The 18,263-nt window shown below is 29.7% G+C and overlaps 1 protein-coding gene across 2 annotated transcripts in view; it reads left to right on the top strand.

The window, feature by feature from the left end:
* LOC129985124 (alpha-glucosidase-like) overlaps nucleotides 1-18,263 on the top strand; it is a 624,230-nt gene that overhangs the window by 437,301 nt on the left and 168,666 nt on the right. For both annotated transcript variants that reach the window (XM_056095042.1, XM_056095043.1), the window contains 3 exons: nucleotides 250-549; nucleotides 1,892-2,180; nucleotides 3,564-3,869. In XM_056095042.1, the coding sequence (XP_055951017.1) occupies nucleotides 356-549; nucleotides 1,892-2,180; nucleotides 3,564-3,869 (789 nt within the window). In that variant the 5' untranslated portion in view covers nucleotides 250-355. The remainder of the gene's footprint in view (nucleotides 1-249; nucleotides 550-1,891; nucleotides 2,181-3,563; nucleotides 3,870-18,263) is intronic.

Below are 18,263 nucleotides of genomic sequence, written 5' to 3'. Positions count from 1 at the left end.
TTCCAAAACGGAATTTATGTCATTTGAGTTACGTTTTTTCTTCTGGATTGTCTAGAAAATATTCCTGCATCATTGAACATGATTTTAAAATCTGAATGGCAATAAAGATCACAAAACATGCCTATTCACTATTATTTTCGGTAGAGTTAAAATCAGTTTTCATATGAAACTTGCATATTCAAAAATTGTTTCATCTGTATTATTACTCCGTTTACGCCTAATTTTAATTTTAAAAAATCTTTTTTGCAGTTTCAAGACAAGCAAAATGAACGTGTCGATACATTCGTGCTCCGCTGTAATTTTTGATGATCATTGAACTTGGCTGAATTTCGACAGCTGGAATCAATTTTTCAGAATGTCAACGCTTCCCGCTCTCGACGATCTTCAGAGCAAGGCCCGGCTATCCGGCAACCTTACGTTGGATTTAAGGCCGCAGCGGCAAACGAGTACACCTCACGTAGTGACTCCATCTACGACGACACAAGAGCAGGAGTCGCGGTGCTCACATGGACTGTTCAAGAATTGCACAACAGTATTCCAATGCAGCAGGTAAGATTGATAATTTGATTTGATTTGATTATCAGGATAATTTGATTTATAATTTTTTTGCGTCTGATTGTCTTATTTGACAACAGTAGCATATGCTAAAAACTATTAATGACACTCGGTATTTCGAATGATTTATTTAACATCCTGGTATTGTTGTTGTTAAGTAATTTAAACCCTTAACTAATGATAGTTTTGATAGTACTACACTAAATATATGGTGCAAAAATGTTAAATTTACAAATTTCGTTTAAAGCAACTCAATCCCATTATATATCGACTAGACAGTATTGAAATACATAATTTTTTTCCCCAGTGAATTAAGAAATTTACTTAGTATCTAGAAATTAGCGTGCTTATTATATTACCATCATTATTAAAATCCAAATATTCTTTTATTATCATAAAGCTGTAAAATTCTATTTCATCTAAAAAAGGATGAATTAAAAACATCACATGACTAACTATTTTTTTATTTCTATAATGACGAAACTATTAACTATTTCTATAATGACGAAAATTATTTTCTCATAGCATTGATGTGGAAATTAATTCAATGTGGAAATTAATTCAAACTTTTATATTTAAATTTTATATTAAAGTAGTGTAAAGATCTTAGAAAATAATTTTATAATTTTCGTCAGTACATGCACATCTCTAGTAGCACACAAATATTGTACAATATTGTATAACATTGATAAATATTCACAATATTGTTGTTACCGCCTTGTTGGCGCTTTTTGTTAAAGAATGTAGCAAACCTACGCTGACTTGGCTTCAGCGATAAAATTATTGTAACCCTGCTGACATGGGATGAGTTTTCAAAAACAGTTTCGTACTGAGTTCGTTGCGGGGTCGTTGCACCTCGATGAAATAAAAAGTTGGCTTTCGAATTGTCGTTTGATTTTAAATAAGATTACAGTCCACTTATTAAAAAAATTGAAATTAACCAGCTTAAACTTATGGTAAATTCGTACCAATTGTATAATATTGTGGAATATTGATTAATATCATATAATATCTCACAATATTGTGCAACAGGTGTGTGCTACTTGGGATACTGCTTAGTATGCAAAAACTTAATTTGGTACTTTCTTTAACTCAGCATTTCTGATTTATATTCTTTCCTGTATTATATACGCAAACAATGAATAAAAATGATTGACAAAAATTACAAAATTACGAAAAACCAAAAAAATATTTTTGTTTGTATGAAAATATCTCAATCAATAATGTACGTGTGTTTAATCTTTCAAAAATGTGATTGCTTGTAAATGCATTAGTATCGATTATAGCTTCTAGAAATATGCTTCAATTAAAGAACTGTGTTATTTTTCATTTCCAGATTCAAGTCCGATATCCCCTCTTACCGCCCTTTGCACAAACAGATGTCCACCTCATCCTTACCTTGGCGGCAATGGTCCGAGCGAAGCCGGTTCTGTGTCCTATTCGCCTCCGTCGTTCTATCCACCGTCGCCTTCTGGGCAGGTGTTCTCCTTTGGAATACCAGGTCACCACCAGACATCAGCGCTCACCACTTAGGGAACCATCAGTGGTACAGGGACGCAGTCTTTTACGAAATCTTCCCTGCTTCATTTCTAGATACAGATTCCGATGGCTACGGAGACTTCCAGGTACTAATGTGATAAATTAGCTAATTGAAATCCCATTTTATTACTAACTGTATAAAATACAGAAAGGCTGCAGACATCCTACAAAAAAGGCCCGTCCGAGTCCCCCGAATATCATTGAGAAATTCCTCCCCCATTCGTTGTGATTAATTGAAGGCCCATGGAGCGTAGTTGTACGTTCTACTTGTTCCCATGGTCCATTATCAAGAATATTATCTCCCAGAATATAGTCATTTAGTAGCTATCAGCTTAGCGGATACCTCATTTGTATACCAACCCCTTAAAAACATGGGCTAGCATTACAGTTTCTGTGGGAAGGGGCGAGGATATTCTTATCCTTGAAATAAAACACGGTCGTTCCAGTATTCTGAGATACCTGAGCTAAAAACATCTTAAGGATGAAAGCTTCCTAAAGTCCTTCCTGCATTGCTGCCTCATCGCGGCGGGGAAGTGTTCCTCAGCGGAATGGGCGAAGTACGTCGGGAGAGCATTCTCCTGGTAGGATCACCCAAGGCGTGCTGGAAATTCCATTATGCTTAACTAAATGTAATGCAGGCATGAGGCAAAGTCAGACTTCAGCCTTTGGTGCTTCTAGGTCCTTGACCTCTTGAAACTGCATTTTAAACCCATTTATTATGAGTGTTCGGGCTCCTGGACCTGGTTTGATATTACTGATGACCAGGTGGGATAAGCCATAACACAACAGGGATGAAAGGATTAGGAATATAAATATTAAAGACGAAGTGGGAAATTACCCCTTTTTTCAAAATTACTGACGGATACGTTTTATATTTCCTTTAAATTCCTATGGTATTGCTTTTTTTATATTTTCGCCCCACCAGCGTTAATTATATCTATAATTTATATCAAGACACAATAGTAAAAAGGTAGAAATTTTATCTACCAGATGATTAAAGATAATCAACAGGTGGCCCGCGAGGTGAATGGAATTCTAAACTATTTTGATACAGATACTGCATTTGAAGATAATCACTTCTGTTTGTATTATAATTTATATATCATATTACAAAAGTTTTAAAAGTTTACTTCCCATATAATGTTAATTGTGAAAAAAAAATATATTATTCACAGATATTTTTATTTCTTGTAATGCTACATCACGACATGATCTAATAATATACATCAATATTTAATAAATCAATTAAAGATCGAAATTAACGATTGATTATAAAATCCTGTGACTTAAAAATACTCCATTGTCCTTTTCTGCACAAAACTCATTTTTTAAAAGTGACTTTCAAATATTGCATTTCTGTTAAACATATGATGAGGTTAAGTTCATGATATTTCAAAATCAAGGATATCATTTGCCATGTACGTATTTATGAAACAAATGCTAACAGTTTTTCTATATGATTTTCACAGGGCATCATCCGCAAACTTGATTATATCCGGGACCTTGGTACGACAGCTATTCGACTTAACTCTATATTCAGTGCTTTGGATTATCCGCTGGAATATGAGCACATCATAGATCTGCGCAGCGCTGATCCGCACCTAGGCAGATTGGCCGACTTCGCGCAGTTAGTGCGTGCTGTTCACAAGAAAGGTCTGAAAATAGTGCTTGACCTCAATCCCACAGTCACAAGCGACCAACATACCTGGGCACTCCACTGGCAAAGAGGCATACCGGGATATGAGCACTTCTACGCTTCTGCCAACAGATCAAAGGTATGCAAACATTTATGAGTTTATTCAAATTTAAATCTCAGCTTTTTATGACAAAGTTATGGTCCTATATATTTTAAAATTGAATAAATTAATTTGATATTATATATAGAGATATATGAATTAATTTGACATTATAACACTTACTCACTCGGCCGGTTTTGTCAGTCTGTCCGATACGTTGGTCAAAAAAAGAAACTTTACAAATATTTAACCTAAAACTTGTGAGCAAAGTTCTGTTTTTCCTTTTAATCTTATTTTCTTTATAAAATGCTGCATTTTATGATTTTTTCCATTGGCTTTTTGATTTAAAGATAGTAATTAAATACTTTTCCTTGTTTTGATCTAAATTTATCATCTCTCACAAAATTTCTCTCTCCTATCACAAATTCTTTTTTTCCCCTTAAAATAAAATAATATCAATTCTAAAGATATACTCCTTTATTTTAAATCTATATTCGAATAATTATTGATGACATTTGATATCTTAAAAACACTAGTGAAGGCTTTAAAAAAATGTATTTTAACTGCTATAAAACCAAATTTAAATGATTTTTGTAGAAATTATTTTTAGCATGAAGTAAAAATAGTTTAATCAAAATGATTAAAAAATTTTACTCTTCATTGTATTATTCTTAAATTTAGTTTATGTGATCGATTTTCCTATTTTTCTAATTAACATAACATATCCATCCACGGCCTTAAATAATTTATTTTTAGTCCAATAAGTTATTAATTAAAACTGTTATTTCATTATGTATCAATTTTCATCCTTAATTTTTTTTCAAACGAATAAACCTTGTGTACTTTAAGAAGATTTCCTCTATTCTTTGTGATTTTTAATGTATTAATTTTAATAATTGTATCATAAAAAATGGTCATAAAAATATTCATAATCAAGTTCAGTGCCAATCGGAGCAGAAAATAATTAATCCTATTAAAAAATTTTCAAACTTGAGGATAATATCCAATTTAATAAGAAAAGCTTTTTTTCACGGCTTTCAGAAATAATCCTCTTGAAAACCTCTTTAAATGGGTAATGGAAATTTTTTTGTCTTTATTTCATTTAGTTTTTATTAGATTTCAGTACTAAAGAAAAAAAATTAATTAAAGGAATAAAAAAATGCTTAAATTCATAACAAGTTAAAATCTTTTTATGCATATGTTATAAATATTTATAATACTTACCTTAGAAATAATTCCTACCCTTGAATTTCATTTTTTATCCCTTAACAGAAATTTTCAATGCTCGGATTAAGAATACAACCATACAGATCTGCTCCTGATCTACTGTAGTACCCACGATCATAAGAATGATAGTCATCATGACATCAACATGGGAACTGAAAATATTATCTTAAGGTTTATAAATGAAGATTATATACAGCCATCAAAGGCTTTAAAGAGGGAACTAATCACAATCAAATCCCTCCAACATGAGGTATATTATCAAAATTGAAGTAAATGACCCTTTCTGAACGTTTCAGAGAAGGAGAAAACCCAGTATTCAACGGCGACTTCTCATCCTCGTACTCATGTTTACCCCCCCCCTCCGCCGATAAATCATGGAGCAAAATAAATAGGTTATCGTAGTTTTAATTGCATGGGATAATGAATCTAAATACTGAAAATTTGAGTGTAGTCATCACTTTAACGATAATAACACATTCCAAAATATTGCTTAAAATTTTGGTTTTGTTCGCTTTTTCCTCATTCTAACTGTATTGTTATACATGCAGTCACGAATGTAATCAAAAAAGGCTTTTCACCTCATCTTATGTAATTAACGCTTTCACACAAAATACTTTTCTCTTATAACGGTTTATTTTTATCGATAAAATTGACATAAAATTGCTATTGAAGTTTAATCTGATGTCCCAATTTTGATATCAAAAGGTGGTAATTTCTTAAATTTTCATTAAAAAAAATTTGCATCATTCTATTGAGAATATAAAAAAATTGAAATCTGCTGTTGCAAATTTCAAGTTATGCGAGAACATTATTTTTTTAAAATCACGTGGTATCAATCCGACAAAGCAACATCATATTCCCACATGAATCGGGTACATGGTGGACATTAGCGCCAAGTTGCAACTTTTTGTTGGCTATAAATCAACAAATGTTCTTATAGTTTTCTAATAAACTTGTTTTCTTCCCGTGTATTTTGAGGCTTCAAAAATACAAACCAAAACAACCTCATATTCTCACATGCTAAAAAAATTATAATCGTAAATTCATGTTTGATTGCCATGTTCTGTTATCTTTTTTCATTAGCCTTTTAATTTCAACCACAATAACTTTCAGCTCACTAAATATATTTAATACCCTTATTTGTGGCAAATCAAAGGACGGTTTGAGTACAAACTAATTTAAAAATTTGTAGACATACATAAATAAGAATTATTATTTTGAAAATCCAATTATGCCGTTGAGATTTTATTGAGAAATAAAATTTTTATTTAAGTTTTGGAAGCAAACTTCTCAAAATTGCTTAATAAAAAACGTTTCATGTATATTGTCCTTCATTAACGGCTGTTGCAATACATCCAGTGAAATATTTCATTGGTATTTATTATGATTTCAAAAGATATTATGTCAAGCATGTACTGCTTTTGAAAAAAAATATATAAATCACAGCAATTTGTTTTTCTGCTAGTAATTTATATTTACCATAAAACAACATAGAATTATATTTTTTATAATGCATCTTTATGAGAGAAAATTATATAAAATGCTAAATGTTTAAATGGTCTTCGTAAGCCATTACTTTTATTTCCACTTCGGCCATAAAACTGCTTCTGAAAAATGTAAACTATTTACCCTCTTTAGTCAACAAGCAAACCGATGGCCTTCCGCCAAAAATCAAACAGATATTTATTTCTTGTTTGTGAGAAGTTTACGTATATAATTGAGAATTATTTGTTTTATTGTCTTAAAAGAAAGTAAAACATCCATTCATGTATTTAATTCATTTCTGAAAGTACTTTCTGAACAATTTTATTTATTGCAAAATAATAATTGCTGTTGATTTCAGTTCTATTTGGCCTATTGCACTTAACCAAAACCACGAGCCAAAGATATTTATAAAGAGAAGTTTGGTATCTTTTATTTATTAACCCAATTTTTGAGATATGCGAGTTAGAAGCTTGTCTAAGTTTCATTATACGCGGGTAGGATGCCTTGTTGAAGGATTACCAGGAGAAATTTGTGTGCTGCATAATGGAAAGCAAGAAAAATCCCCAGATTGCAACGCGTCCATATTAAGCAATTCTTTGTTACAGGGTACGCAGATCTAATACTCTAACTATTCTATAGGGTACTCAGAATTTAAGTAAGGCTGTATAAGAACATACCCAAAGGCGAGAGCTTACCACTTTTGTCCCCAGTTTTATATTTTCATCTATGCCATGCAAGACTATTTATCGACTACTTCAAAGACGAACATAATCTTTGGTTGTTGACTTGATTGATAAAATAAATAAATAAAATCATAAATGACATGACAATGTGGTACAAGAAAAAAAAACAATTGCATTGTACAGCACGAAGTACGATGAAACGTCGTCTTAAATTAATACAAACACAAAGTTAGAGTTACATGTATTATTAAGATCTTCAATAAATCTGAAACGTTGGTCAATAATCTAATGCAATTCAATAAATCCAAACTTTTGAACATTAAATTTGTCATCTGTCTTGCATTGGCTTTCTATCAAAGTATTTTTCTAATATTATGTATTGCGAAGATATGATAAAGGCAGCAGAGATGTAGAGCCAAAGTATAGTTTATTTATCTGTACTGTTTGTTGATTGTCAGTTACTATGAAGCAGAATACTGTGCGAGATTTTCTCTGGATGCAGACCGTTTGTAGATGGTTGTTCAGCCATTCAGACAAGACAAGCAAGTAGGAATTCAAATCACTCCCGGGTCACCACTGTAGATGGTTGGTTAGCTATTCAGACGAGACAAACAAGTCTGAGCTAACTATATTCATTTACAATCGATATATATATATATATATATATATATATATATATATATATATATATATATATATATATATATATATAATGTAATGATATTTTAATATCTAATTTAATCCAAATCAATTTCCTAAATTTTTTGCCTAATTTGCCTAATACCCTTGTCAGAGGACAACACGTATATTCAATCGCCACGTGGCCGGAAATACCATGTTAATAAGACTAGTGATTATTTGTTTCGCGCCTTCCTTGCTTCTGCTTTCTCCCCGCGCTGTTCTGTCCGCGCCTGCGTGTAAATAAATTGCTTTCTCGGGATGGATTAAAATGAATATAAAAATGTAAAATGTCTCTTCAATGTCTTCCAACCTGCCTTCTGCTATTAAGAATTATATGCTTACACACACACACACACACACATATATATATATATATATATATATAACATGAATAATTAAAAATAGTGGTGATACACAAAGCATAAAACAATACGAATTCAATACGAACAGTCGTAAGAATGTTGTGCAAACACATTTGTTGTTGACAGAAATTTGGAATTAAGTTTCTCATTCACATCTTCAAGAGCTAGACTATTTTCAGATTTTAAGTATCAGAGATAATATAAATTGTCACCAATAATAATAAAAATCTTTTAAAAATATGATTTAAAATGGTAGTTTATATTTTGTTGAAGCGTCTTTAAAATGCAACAGAACACTTATATTGAACTGAATTGTTTATCCATGTAAGCCAGCCACCATGTAACATTCAATAAGATCTCGACAGTAATCCATATAAATGAATAACTAGATTTTATGGGAAATCTGTAAGAAACGAATAAAAAATTATTAAAAAAAATCTTTATCTAATAAACAAATATTGAATACGAATATGATATGGATTTTTTCTGGGGGGGGGCGGCTCAATCCAAATAACACTCGCTATTATGATCATAATATAGTAGCTAGTATTGGTTAATTTTGAACAAGCACATTTTAATCTGGCGTTTTCGGCATAAATTAGATGAAGATGGCTGAAATCTGAATTGCTATTATAATTTAAACTTTCTTTCTTCTATTAATTTAATCTGAAAAAGAATTAAAAGGAAAATGTAAATTGTACAGCCTCTTTCAATCCATTATTGGGACTAAAGTGTTTGTTAACATTGTGTTTCAACAGGTTGTATTAGTTAGAATGTTAGATCTTTAGAAATGTATGAGCAGTTTTAACATGATGAGAAAATGACATTATCTTCAAATTAGTGGTGTATATCGACTAGTCATTTCGAGGAAATTAGTAACTCGCATTCATTTTTTTCATTTGTAATAATTGGAGACATTTTTTTACATTAATAATGGACTAAAATATATAAATAGAAGTGTTATGCATGTTTCTGTCTTTTATGCTTATTTTAATTAAGAGACACTGTATAATAAATACTAATGCAAAAATGAAATCTTTTGAAATACTTGTCAAAAACTAATTTTAAAAAAATATTGGATTTAAGCAATAGAAATGAATTACTTTGATGATAAAAAAAACTGATGATAATTTTAATTTTTTCTAATAGAAAAAAAATGACTTTAGGTTTATATCTTTTATTCCAAACAAATTAAAAATTGAGCAAATCTCTGTCAAAATATATAATATTTATAAAAGATAACGCTTGGTAAATCATTAAAGTTTAAAAAGGAAAAAGGAAAAAATTCAATGAAAAAGATTTTAAAAAATATACATCTAAGTAATTTTGTTAGAAAAAGACGTTTTAATAAGTAATACTATCAAAATTCTCGATTTGATATAATTAAAAAGAAACTGCTTCTTTAGTGGAAAAAAAAAGCTCTCTAGTTCTTTGTATTAAAGCATTAAATGCTATTGCCAAATAATAAGTGTCACATTTCCCTTTTCACAGAAAATTAGATGCTCGTTTAGAAATATCTTCTTAAACAAATCTGACAAAAAAATAAAATATAAAAAAAGTTTTCATCAAGGAGAAAGTGAGCTTACATTTTTTCTTTCCAGTTTCCTCTCTTTTTCGCTTAAAGACTCTTCGCGAAATGCATAATTAACAGTTAATTAAATTCCCAAATTAAAGTCCCCTTGATCGTTGATTGAAAGCTTAAAAGCAAAAGGAAAAAAAAAACTCTTACAAAAATTTGAAAAAAGATTGTTTTACTTCAACGTTGTTCAATCTTTTTTTTTTTTCTTTCTGTTATCAGCTGCAAAGAATCAACGGTCTGTATTATTTAAATTTTCCCTTGCGTCTTATATTAAAATAGCGCTTTAAAGAAGTATTGTTTGTGTTTCTACCCTTTTGCTGTTCTTGCAGTAATTTTTTTTTCTTATTATTTTTGTTTCGCTAATGTGACATGTTTCTGGAAAAATACATAAAAGTTTTTATATAAAAACCATTTCTTTAAAAGAGATTTAAAATGAAATGATACTCTACACGATGCTTTAGGAAACTTTTTTTTCCTACTGAATAAAAATGGCATACTATTATATTCAACTTGCAAATTTAAAATCGTGCAATTCATCTCTTAATATTTTTTTCTCAATTTATCTTTAGAATAATAATTTCTATGTTTTTTAGATGCTGAACGCTTGAGTTACTTCTTTAACATATTAATTTTACGTAATGCAAAGTGAATATATTAGTTTTTTTTTCACTATCGCATTTGAATAAAAGAAATGTTTCATACAATGGAAGAACAAGAGCTAATGGAGTATTCTATAAAAACTTTGAAGAAATATCGTGTGAAAAAAGTAATTTAAACTTAAAGCGTAGATAGTTTGTTTGTAGATATTAATTATATCAATATGTGTTTATAATCTTGCTTCCTTGCACTATTAGAATTGGTGGCTTGACAATGAATTTGGCGATTTTTATAATGAAAATGAAGGTTCACGAATTTTGGCGATGTTTCTATTTGAAATCGAATTGCAATGTTTGTTCTAGAACATTTAATGTCCTGTCACGAAAGCTATAAAAAAGAGACCGCAATAGGAAGGAAAGTCCATTTGAGAGAGATGTGACTCAATGAATTCTGTCTTTAGAGTTTGGATTTTCAGTAAGGGCCACGAAGGCCTGGTGTTAAGGCCTCGGTTTCGGAACCGGAGGATTTCAGGTTCGAGACCCGATTCCATTGAAGAACCGTCGTTTAAGGGATCTGGTGCAGGTTTAATTCATCGGGGCCAATCCGTTAAATCCACTGGTGTGAAGTGGAAGTTTGGAGAGGGAGTACTAGCTCATGCGTTATCCTCGTCATCTGATCGCGATTCAAAATTACGAGGTTCGTCCCAAAATACCCTAGTATTGCTTTAAAAGTTAATATAACTAAACTTTAAACTCAGCAAGATGTCACTGTTAGTTTCACAATGCTGTGTTCGTTTAAGAATGTATGTTATGGAATTCTGAAAGTGGTGATTTGTTATACGCTTAGTTGTGTTTTCTTAATGTTTGTTCGTCTTTCCGTGTGGAATGAAGTGCCACTTTCTGTTACCGAGCTTCTTGCATTTTTCATCATCTATCACATCACCCAATTCATCTGAAATCAAATAGAACCAATATTCCCAATGCACCAACTGGTTGCTGAGGCGACCAGAATTTAATATTTAGAATAATAATCCAAAACAATCTAAGAACAGTGTCTGGAGTTATGAAATTTCTATAGGAAAGGACATTCGAAAAGAAGTTGGATATCATAATAACACTGAAAATTATTTATACTTTTTTTTATTACTATACAATACTAGATTCTCAGAAAATTAGTTATTTTCTTGGATTAAACCTACGCCAATATAAATAAACATCATGCAGTAAATTTTCTTTTAATTAATAAATTCAACATCAGAAATGTCATTTTAGAAAGTCCATTGAATAATGTTTCACTGTTACTAACTAGGATGCTTACTTAGCGTAATTATTTCATGACTACAGCCAAAGTATTATTTTATGGCAATAATTATTTCATGATCATTGCCAAAGTATTCCATGTATGTAGTATTTAATATTCTATGAAGCAATATCTTATTACTGCTAAATAATTTGTATCTATCATAGCAATACATTATTAAATCTTCACCATTTACTATTATACACTATCTGGCGTATTCTAAAAGTCATTTTTGGATGTTATAGAACCATAATAAGTTGAATGGCTTTCATTAAAAAAATGCTATATGGATTGTATATTTATCGTATCTGTTTGTGAATATGGATTCTAGAGAATATCGGAGCATAATTTCTTTATAAATAAATGCCAGCTCATTAATTGATTTTTGCTGTTATATGGCAACTAATTGGGAAGATCTGTCTTCTCAAATACGCAATTTATTCTTTTACCTGTGAAAATTTTTAAAAAAGGTTTTTTGCAACCTAAAATGGTAATTTTATCTTTTAACCCTATGTTTAGTGATATTTTTTATATATTACAAAATTTATTAATTTTAATAAGCAAAAAGCCTCAATTACTGGCCGAGAACTCTATCTTAATCAGCTTATGGAATTTATCAAGAAATGACATTATTAAGCAAATTTAACGAAAAGACATGTTTAATAAATTAACCCGTTACTGAGAAGGTGAAAATTTAGGACTTAACTGGGGAAGTGCGGTCTTGGAGACCGCATTTTCTTTACACTCAAAATTAAATTTTCTAATCAAAGTATTAATATGAAAATCTGTCAATATATTCTGCAGATATTTTTCTTGATATATAGACATTTTTTATAAATTTTTCGAAATATATTATCGTTGAAAAAAGTAATTGCGTTGGAACATACATTTCCTTCTCAAATTACATGTGACAACAAATAATATTCTTGAAAAAACATATTACTTAGTATTTTTAAATCGTATTTATTCTATATACAAATGTATATAGAAAACAATATAAGGAGAAATTCAACAATTATATGAAAAAAATTGACAATGGGTAAAATTGACCCGTTTTTTATTGTCATCATCGATTTTCGAGGGCATTTTAAACATACAAAGTAAGTACAAGTATAAAAATCAGCCTATAAATTCTGTAGATATTTCTCTTGGTATATCAATATGTTTTAGAAATTTTTCAAAATACATTATCACTAGAAAAATTAGTTATATTTGAACATAACATCAGAATGAGCCGAATGAGAACTTTAATCGAAAAAATTTCTGTACAATTACCCTCATCACTAAAATCCCTTTCTACTTCATTTAAAAAGGTTCTGGGGCTCTGCTTTAGAATGAGGATCAGTAGGTTGGATGATGTTTCGAGCACCAAATTTTAAAGCCATCTGCTAAGCCTAGTATAAAACCGGAACACTAAAAGGGAGGTCTCGCAGACGTCGTGCTGAAAAATAGCTGAAATAATTAAAAAAGCATCCGCTGAAACCGTCTGAAAAAGTGTACGTCTAGTGAAGATCACGAAACAGGAATCTGCAGGGTTAATCCATTCAATTGAGCTAAAAATAGAATCGGGGTGACCGAGAGTCCATCTTTAGCGGTCTGACAAACCGCACTACCCAGCTAAGGGTAAATTATAAAATATTAATTTCAATTTTATAGTGGATGTGTAGTTTTCTATATTTAAAAAAACTCGAATAAATTAAAAGAATATTCAATTTTTTTCACAAAAAGGTTTTTATAAAAAATTTGAATTTTTTCAATTCCCTCAACATCAACTAACTTTAATTATAAAAGAATATTTAACGAAATTATAATAAATGGTTATCTTTGAAAAAGAGAGATTTTGAAATGCAATATTTAAATAGATTCTACAAAAATTTAAAAATTGCCAAAGAAATCGTAGAAATATTAAAATCTAGAGAAGGATGGTGATTTTTATCAGGAATAAAAAATAAAATGTTAAGAATAATACTCAATAAGAAGGACTAAAAACACTAAAAATCGATACCATCGTTGTTTTTATCGCAATGTGATTTAAAGTGAATTTGGATATCAACGTAAATTTTTCGAATATTTACTGACGCACTGTAGAGGAAGAATATTTTAACCCATTAAACACCAAAACTCAAAATCATTATTTGCTTTCAATGCAAACAATACAAGTTATTATTTTGACCACTTATAATAGTAATTTAATGTAAAAATAAGGAAATTGCACTTACTTTTAAAAATATAGGGTGTTGCTTTGGCGCAACGTCAGCGGAAAAGAAGTACGAATGTTGATCGTTATCACAGAGCACTACGGCGCACTTTCTTCACGTTTTAAAAACTAGACATTTTTGTGAGCTTATTAAAGGGTGTAAAATAGTCGAAACACTTCTTTCAAAATTATAATTTATTAAAAACTAACAAATAAATGTAGTTGATAAGCTTATTATGTAAGAATAAGGTGATATAAATCTCAAGTATGATATGCTTCACTACAATTGTGGTGTAAAGCTACTTCACAAACATTGCAGCGATAAATAGTTTGGCTGTGGCAATACTTGCAACGTAGTCTTCTACTGTCTGTAGACTTAACAATAAAATGTCCTTCGGATATTGGTTTTGTAAGGTTGAATTTGCTCGGACGTCCTGTAGCTGATCTTTTCTTATGTATCTCACTATCCTAGAGCGTCTGTAACAGATGAAGCACAACCTCTCGTCTAAATTCAAACAGTGACGTTTTACTTCCTTCTTCAGAAAATCTTGATATTTTCCCAGCATTTGTTATTGCAACATCGATGAAATTTGAAAGTATCGGCCACCACCACCTTTTGCCACGGACCCTAATTCTGTTATTGGAAACAAAATTGTCACACAAATCTACACCACCTATTTTCTGATTATATTGCTCAATGCAGTGAGGTTGAGCTATTAATATTTTCTTCTTATTTTTAGAGTATCGAGAAACATTTTTTAGTGGTTCAATTTTTCCAAACGTTGACCCTATTGTCATAACAGAGGTGTCGATCCACCGAACAACAAGTACCTTTTTGTTTTCTTCATATTGAAAAAAAAAAAGATTGAAAATATCTGCACTAGTTTTATCTTCTATGATTTGTTTGATACGATCAATTGAAGCTTTTTCTTCATTTTTTTGGTTGAGGCCTATCAGTTGGTGCCTTTCTTGTTCATCGTAATTCTTCCTTTCTCCGTTATTATTATTATTATTTGAAAGCAGAACTTTTAGGAGGATCTAATTTCTTCTTTATATGAACTTCAACTTCCCCTGCAGTATTTCTAGGTAAAACTTCATTATCGTTATTTAAAATATTTTCATTACCTTCTTTTCTTCATCACTAGCGCCTGCTGTTTCTGGAGGTAAGACAACAATATCGGTCTGATCTGTATCTTCGTCATCGGAATTTTGTTCGAAATTTTTTTCCAAACCTTCTTTTAACGTAAGATATCTTGTTCTACGCATTTTAAACCACAGAGGATAAAAAAGTTGCTACCAATAAGACGCACAGTACTGAAATGAAATCTTTCAAGAAGGATAATAGTCTACCCCCCCCCCCTTTCCGCTGACGTTGCGCGAACGCAACACCTGTTTTTACTTTCCCCTCCTCCCCCACAGAAACACCTGCTTTGTGGAATGTACTGGCAAATAGTGACCTTGGCTAATGTATTTCACAACCAAACTCCAATTTGTTTTTAGTTTTTATTTTTTCTAAGAAAAAAAGAGTTTGGAAATTTGAACAAAAAAAAAATGCTTAAAGTAAAACATCGATTATTAGGTGTAAAATAATTTATTTAAGTCAATTTTTTCACTGATTTGTTAGTAGTGCTATTCTTTAACATAAAACTGTAATTTATTCAAAAATTTGTTTAATCGTTATTTTTTTATATTTATTTATATTGACCATTGCGTCAACGCAACACCAGTGGTTAATGGGTTAATGCACGAATGAATATTCTAATTTGCGAGAAATATTATCAATTCCAATCTGAAATTTCTATATTATCTCTCTTCTATTTCTTTATTATCTTCTCTATTTCTCTATTATATCTTTCTCTATTATCTCCAAAATCTGTTTCTCTATTGAAATATTATTAATTCCAATCTGAAATTGAATATAAAAATGATTCAAATTTTGATAATTCTTCTGCAACTCAACATAAAATATTCTATGAATTAAATTTGAATTGATTAAGCAGAGTGGTACTGTTGAAATCCCTATGGTAGATGATTAACTCATATCCACCGGAATTCATTCCAATTCGTCTCATGTTTTCATGAATTTTAGGAATTATATTATCCTTTTAAAAAATCATTCTCCAGGTGTTACCAATTCCTCTTTAATTTGTATTTCCATTTTTTTAGATTAAAGAATAACATGTTACAATCCAAAAAGAGTTACTAAAAATACAATAAGTATTAGATACTTAGGAGTCTAAGTAAATTAAAATGAAATTAAATTGAAATTGGATAAATTCCTTCTGTAATGTTGTCAGCTATTAGAAATATAATTTAAAACTGAATTTTTTTATGTTACTGAAAATTTGATTATACATTAAAAATAGAGAAATATAGGCGCATTAAATATTATTAAGTAGAGTATGATATTTAAACAGTCTATTACGATATAATGATAATCACAAATGTTAGACATAAAGTAAACAAATTCAAAATTAATTATATTGATGTTTCATAAAGAAGAAGTTTGATGAAAATCAAATAAAACACAACAAAAAAAAGTAATTAACACAATGCACATTACTTTTTTCTTTTTCCATTCTGTTTCTCTTTATTCATCCAAATATTTCATAGAAATCTGTCCACTAATTATCCTCATATTGTTACTTTTGATAATGTGATGATATTATTATTATTAAATGTCTGTAGAATGTTATTGTTAAAGGGATGTGGTATTTTCAAAAATGTGTGGGCAGCAATTAAGGAAATGTAAATTTCCTGAAGCTATATGCTTTCCAGACAAAGTGGGTGAAAATGAAAACGTAATTTTATATCTAATTAATTTAACACTTTAATTTGCATTTTTGCATTAATAATATACAAATTGAAGCAGTTTAGAAATCCCTTTCAAAATGAGTTAGTTACTTCGTTTGTTTTCATAAATTTTGCTGTTGTTAATAATGTTTATAATTTAAATGGTCCAAATATCAGCTTTAACTTTTAATGGTCATCAAAATATCAGCTTTAACCAGATACAAACATATTTTCGTTTCAATTACAGAAATAATTAGTACTGAATAAACTCGATTATGTTTCGATATTTTTAAAATGAATATAGATTATAGAAATTATTTTTATTTTGATGATTTAGATGACCACTACTTGATCGGAAGTTTACCATTATAGTGTATTTTTAAAGTTACCAGTCATGCTTTAAGAGATATAATGAATGTTCACCTATAATAGACTGTTATGTTTATGTTATGTTTCTAATAAATGTCTTTTAAGGGTTTATTATTATTATTTTAAATTCTGCTTCCAAATGATTGGTAATATTGTTTTTTATAATTTATTGATCTTTAATGCTATTTTGCAGAAATTTTAAAACTTTGTTGGATTTTAATATTATAAAACAAAATTTGGAAATTATAAAAATAGTTTTTTTTTATCCATAGAAGGCAATGCTATAAATAACTCTAAAAATGCGATTTTTAATTTCATTGTGTTATTTTAATTAGATACTTTTCCACCTATTTATGCTGGTGCAAGATAATCTTTTAAATTCGGAGATTTCCTTTTCTTTGTCCACCTAAAATCGATAAGTTCATTACGATTTTATTTAAATAAAACCGTAATGAATGAAATAAGTCGTCTAAAATTTTAGACAATCAGCATTTTAGACAGCAACCAAACAAATAAATCTATGTAAAAAAGAAAACACAATGAAATTAAAAATCGCATTTTTGGAGTTATAGTTATGCCCTCTATGGATAAAAAATTAAACTGTTTTTATAATTTTCATATTTTAGTTCATAATTTTACATAGTCTGACATTTTTTTTTATAATTCCTACAACATAACGTTAAAGATAAATAAATTCTTCAAAAAAATATTACCTATTCATTTGTGTGCAGAATTTAAAATAATAATAATGAACCCTTATAAAACATTTTATAGAAATTCAACATACTTCGCCTTTATCTGTAAACAGAATATATGTTTTAATCTTATTTTCAAATTTGGACAATGCTTTTTAAACTCTGCATCCTCTGTAATAAATAGTAAGGGCATGAGATAAAGAAAAAGAGTACATCAGAAAAGATTTTATTCTTTCGAGTATCCAATTATTTTAATCTGATAGCTTACAAATTTGAAAGCTATCAGAACAGCATATTTTTCTTATCCTTGAAATTTTGACAGTACTTGATTCATGATTGTTTAAAAAAACTATATTTATAAGTAAAAATCATCTGCTTTTGAACAAAAAAAAGCATCCCTTTCCTGAAGGGAATTATAATATAGATAACTTGATTAGAATCTTGAACAAACACTACATTTAATAAT

This window comes from Argiope bruennichi, chromosome 9 (assembly GCF_947563725.1).
Source record: "Argiope bruennichi chromosome 9, qqArgBrue1.1, whole genome shotgun sequence".
NCBI classification, from domain to species: Eukaryota; Metazoa; Arthropoda; class Arachnida; order Araneae; family Araneidae; genus Argiope; species Argiope bruennichi.
This window is presented reverse-complemented; position numbering and strand designations above follow the sequence as displayed.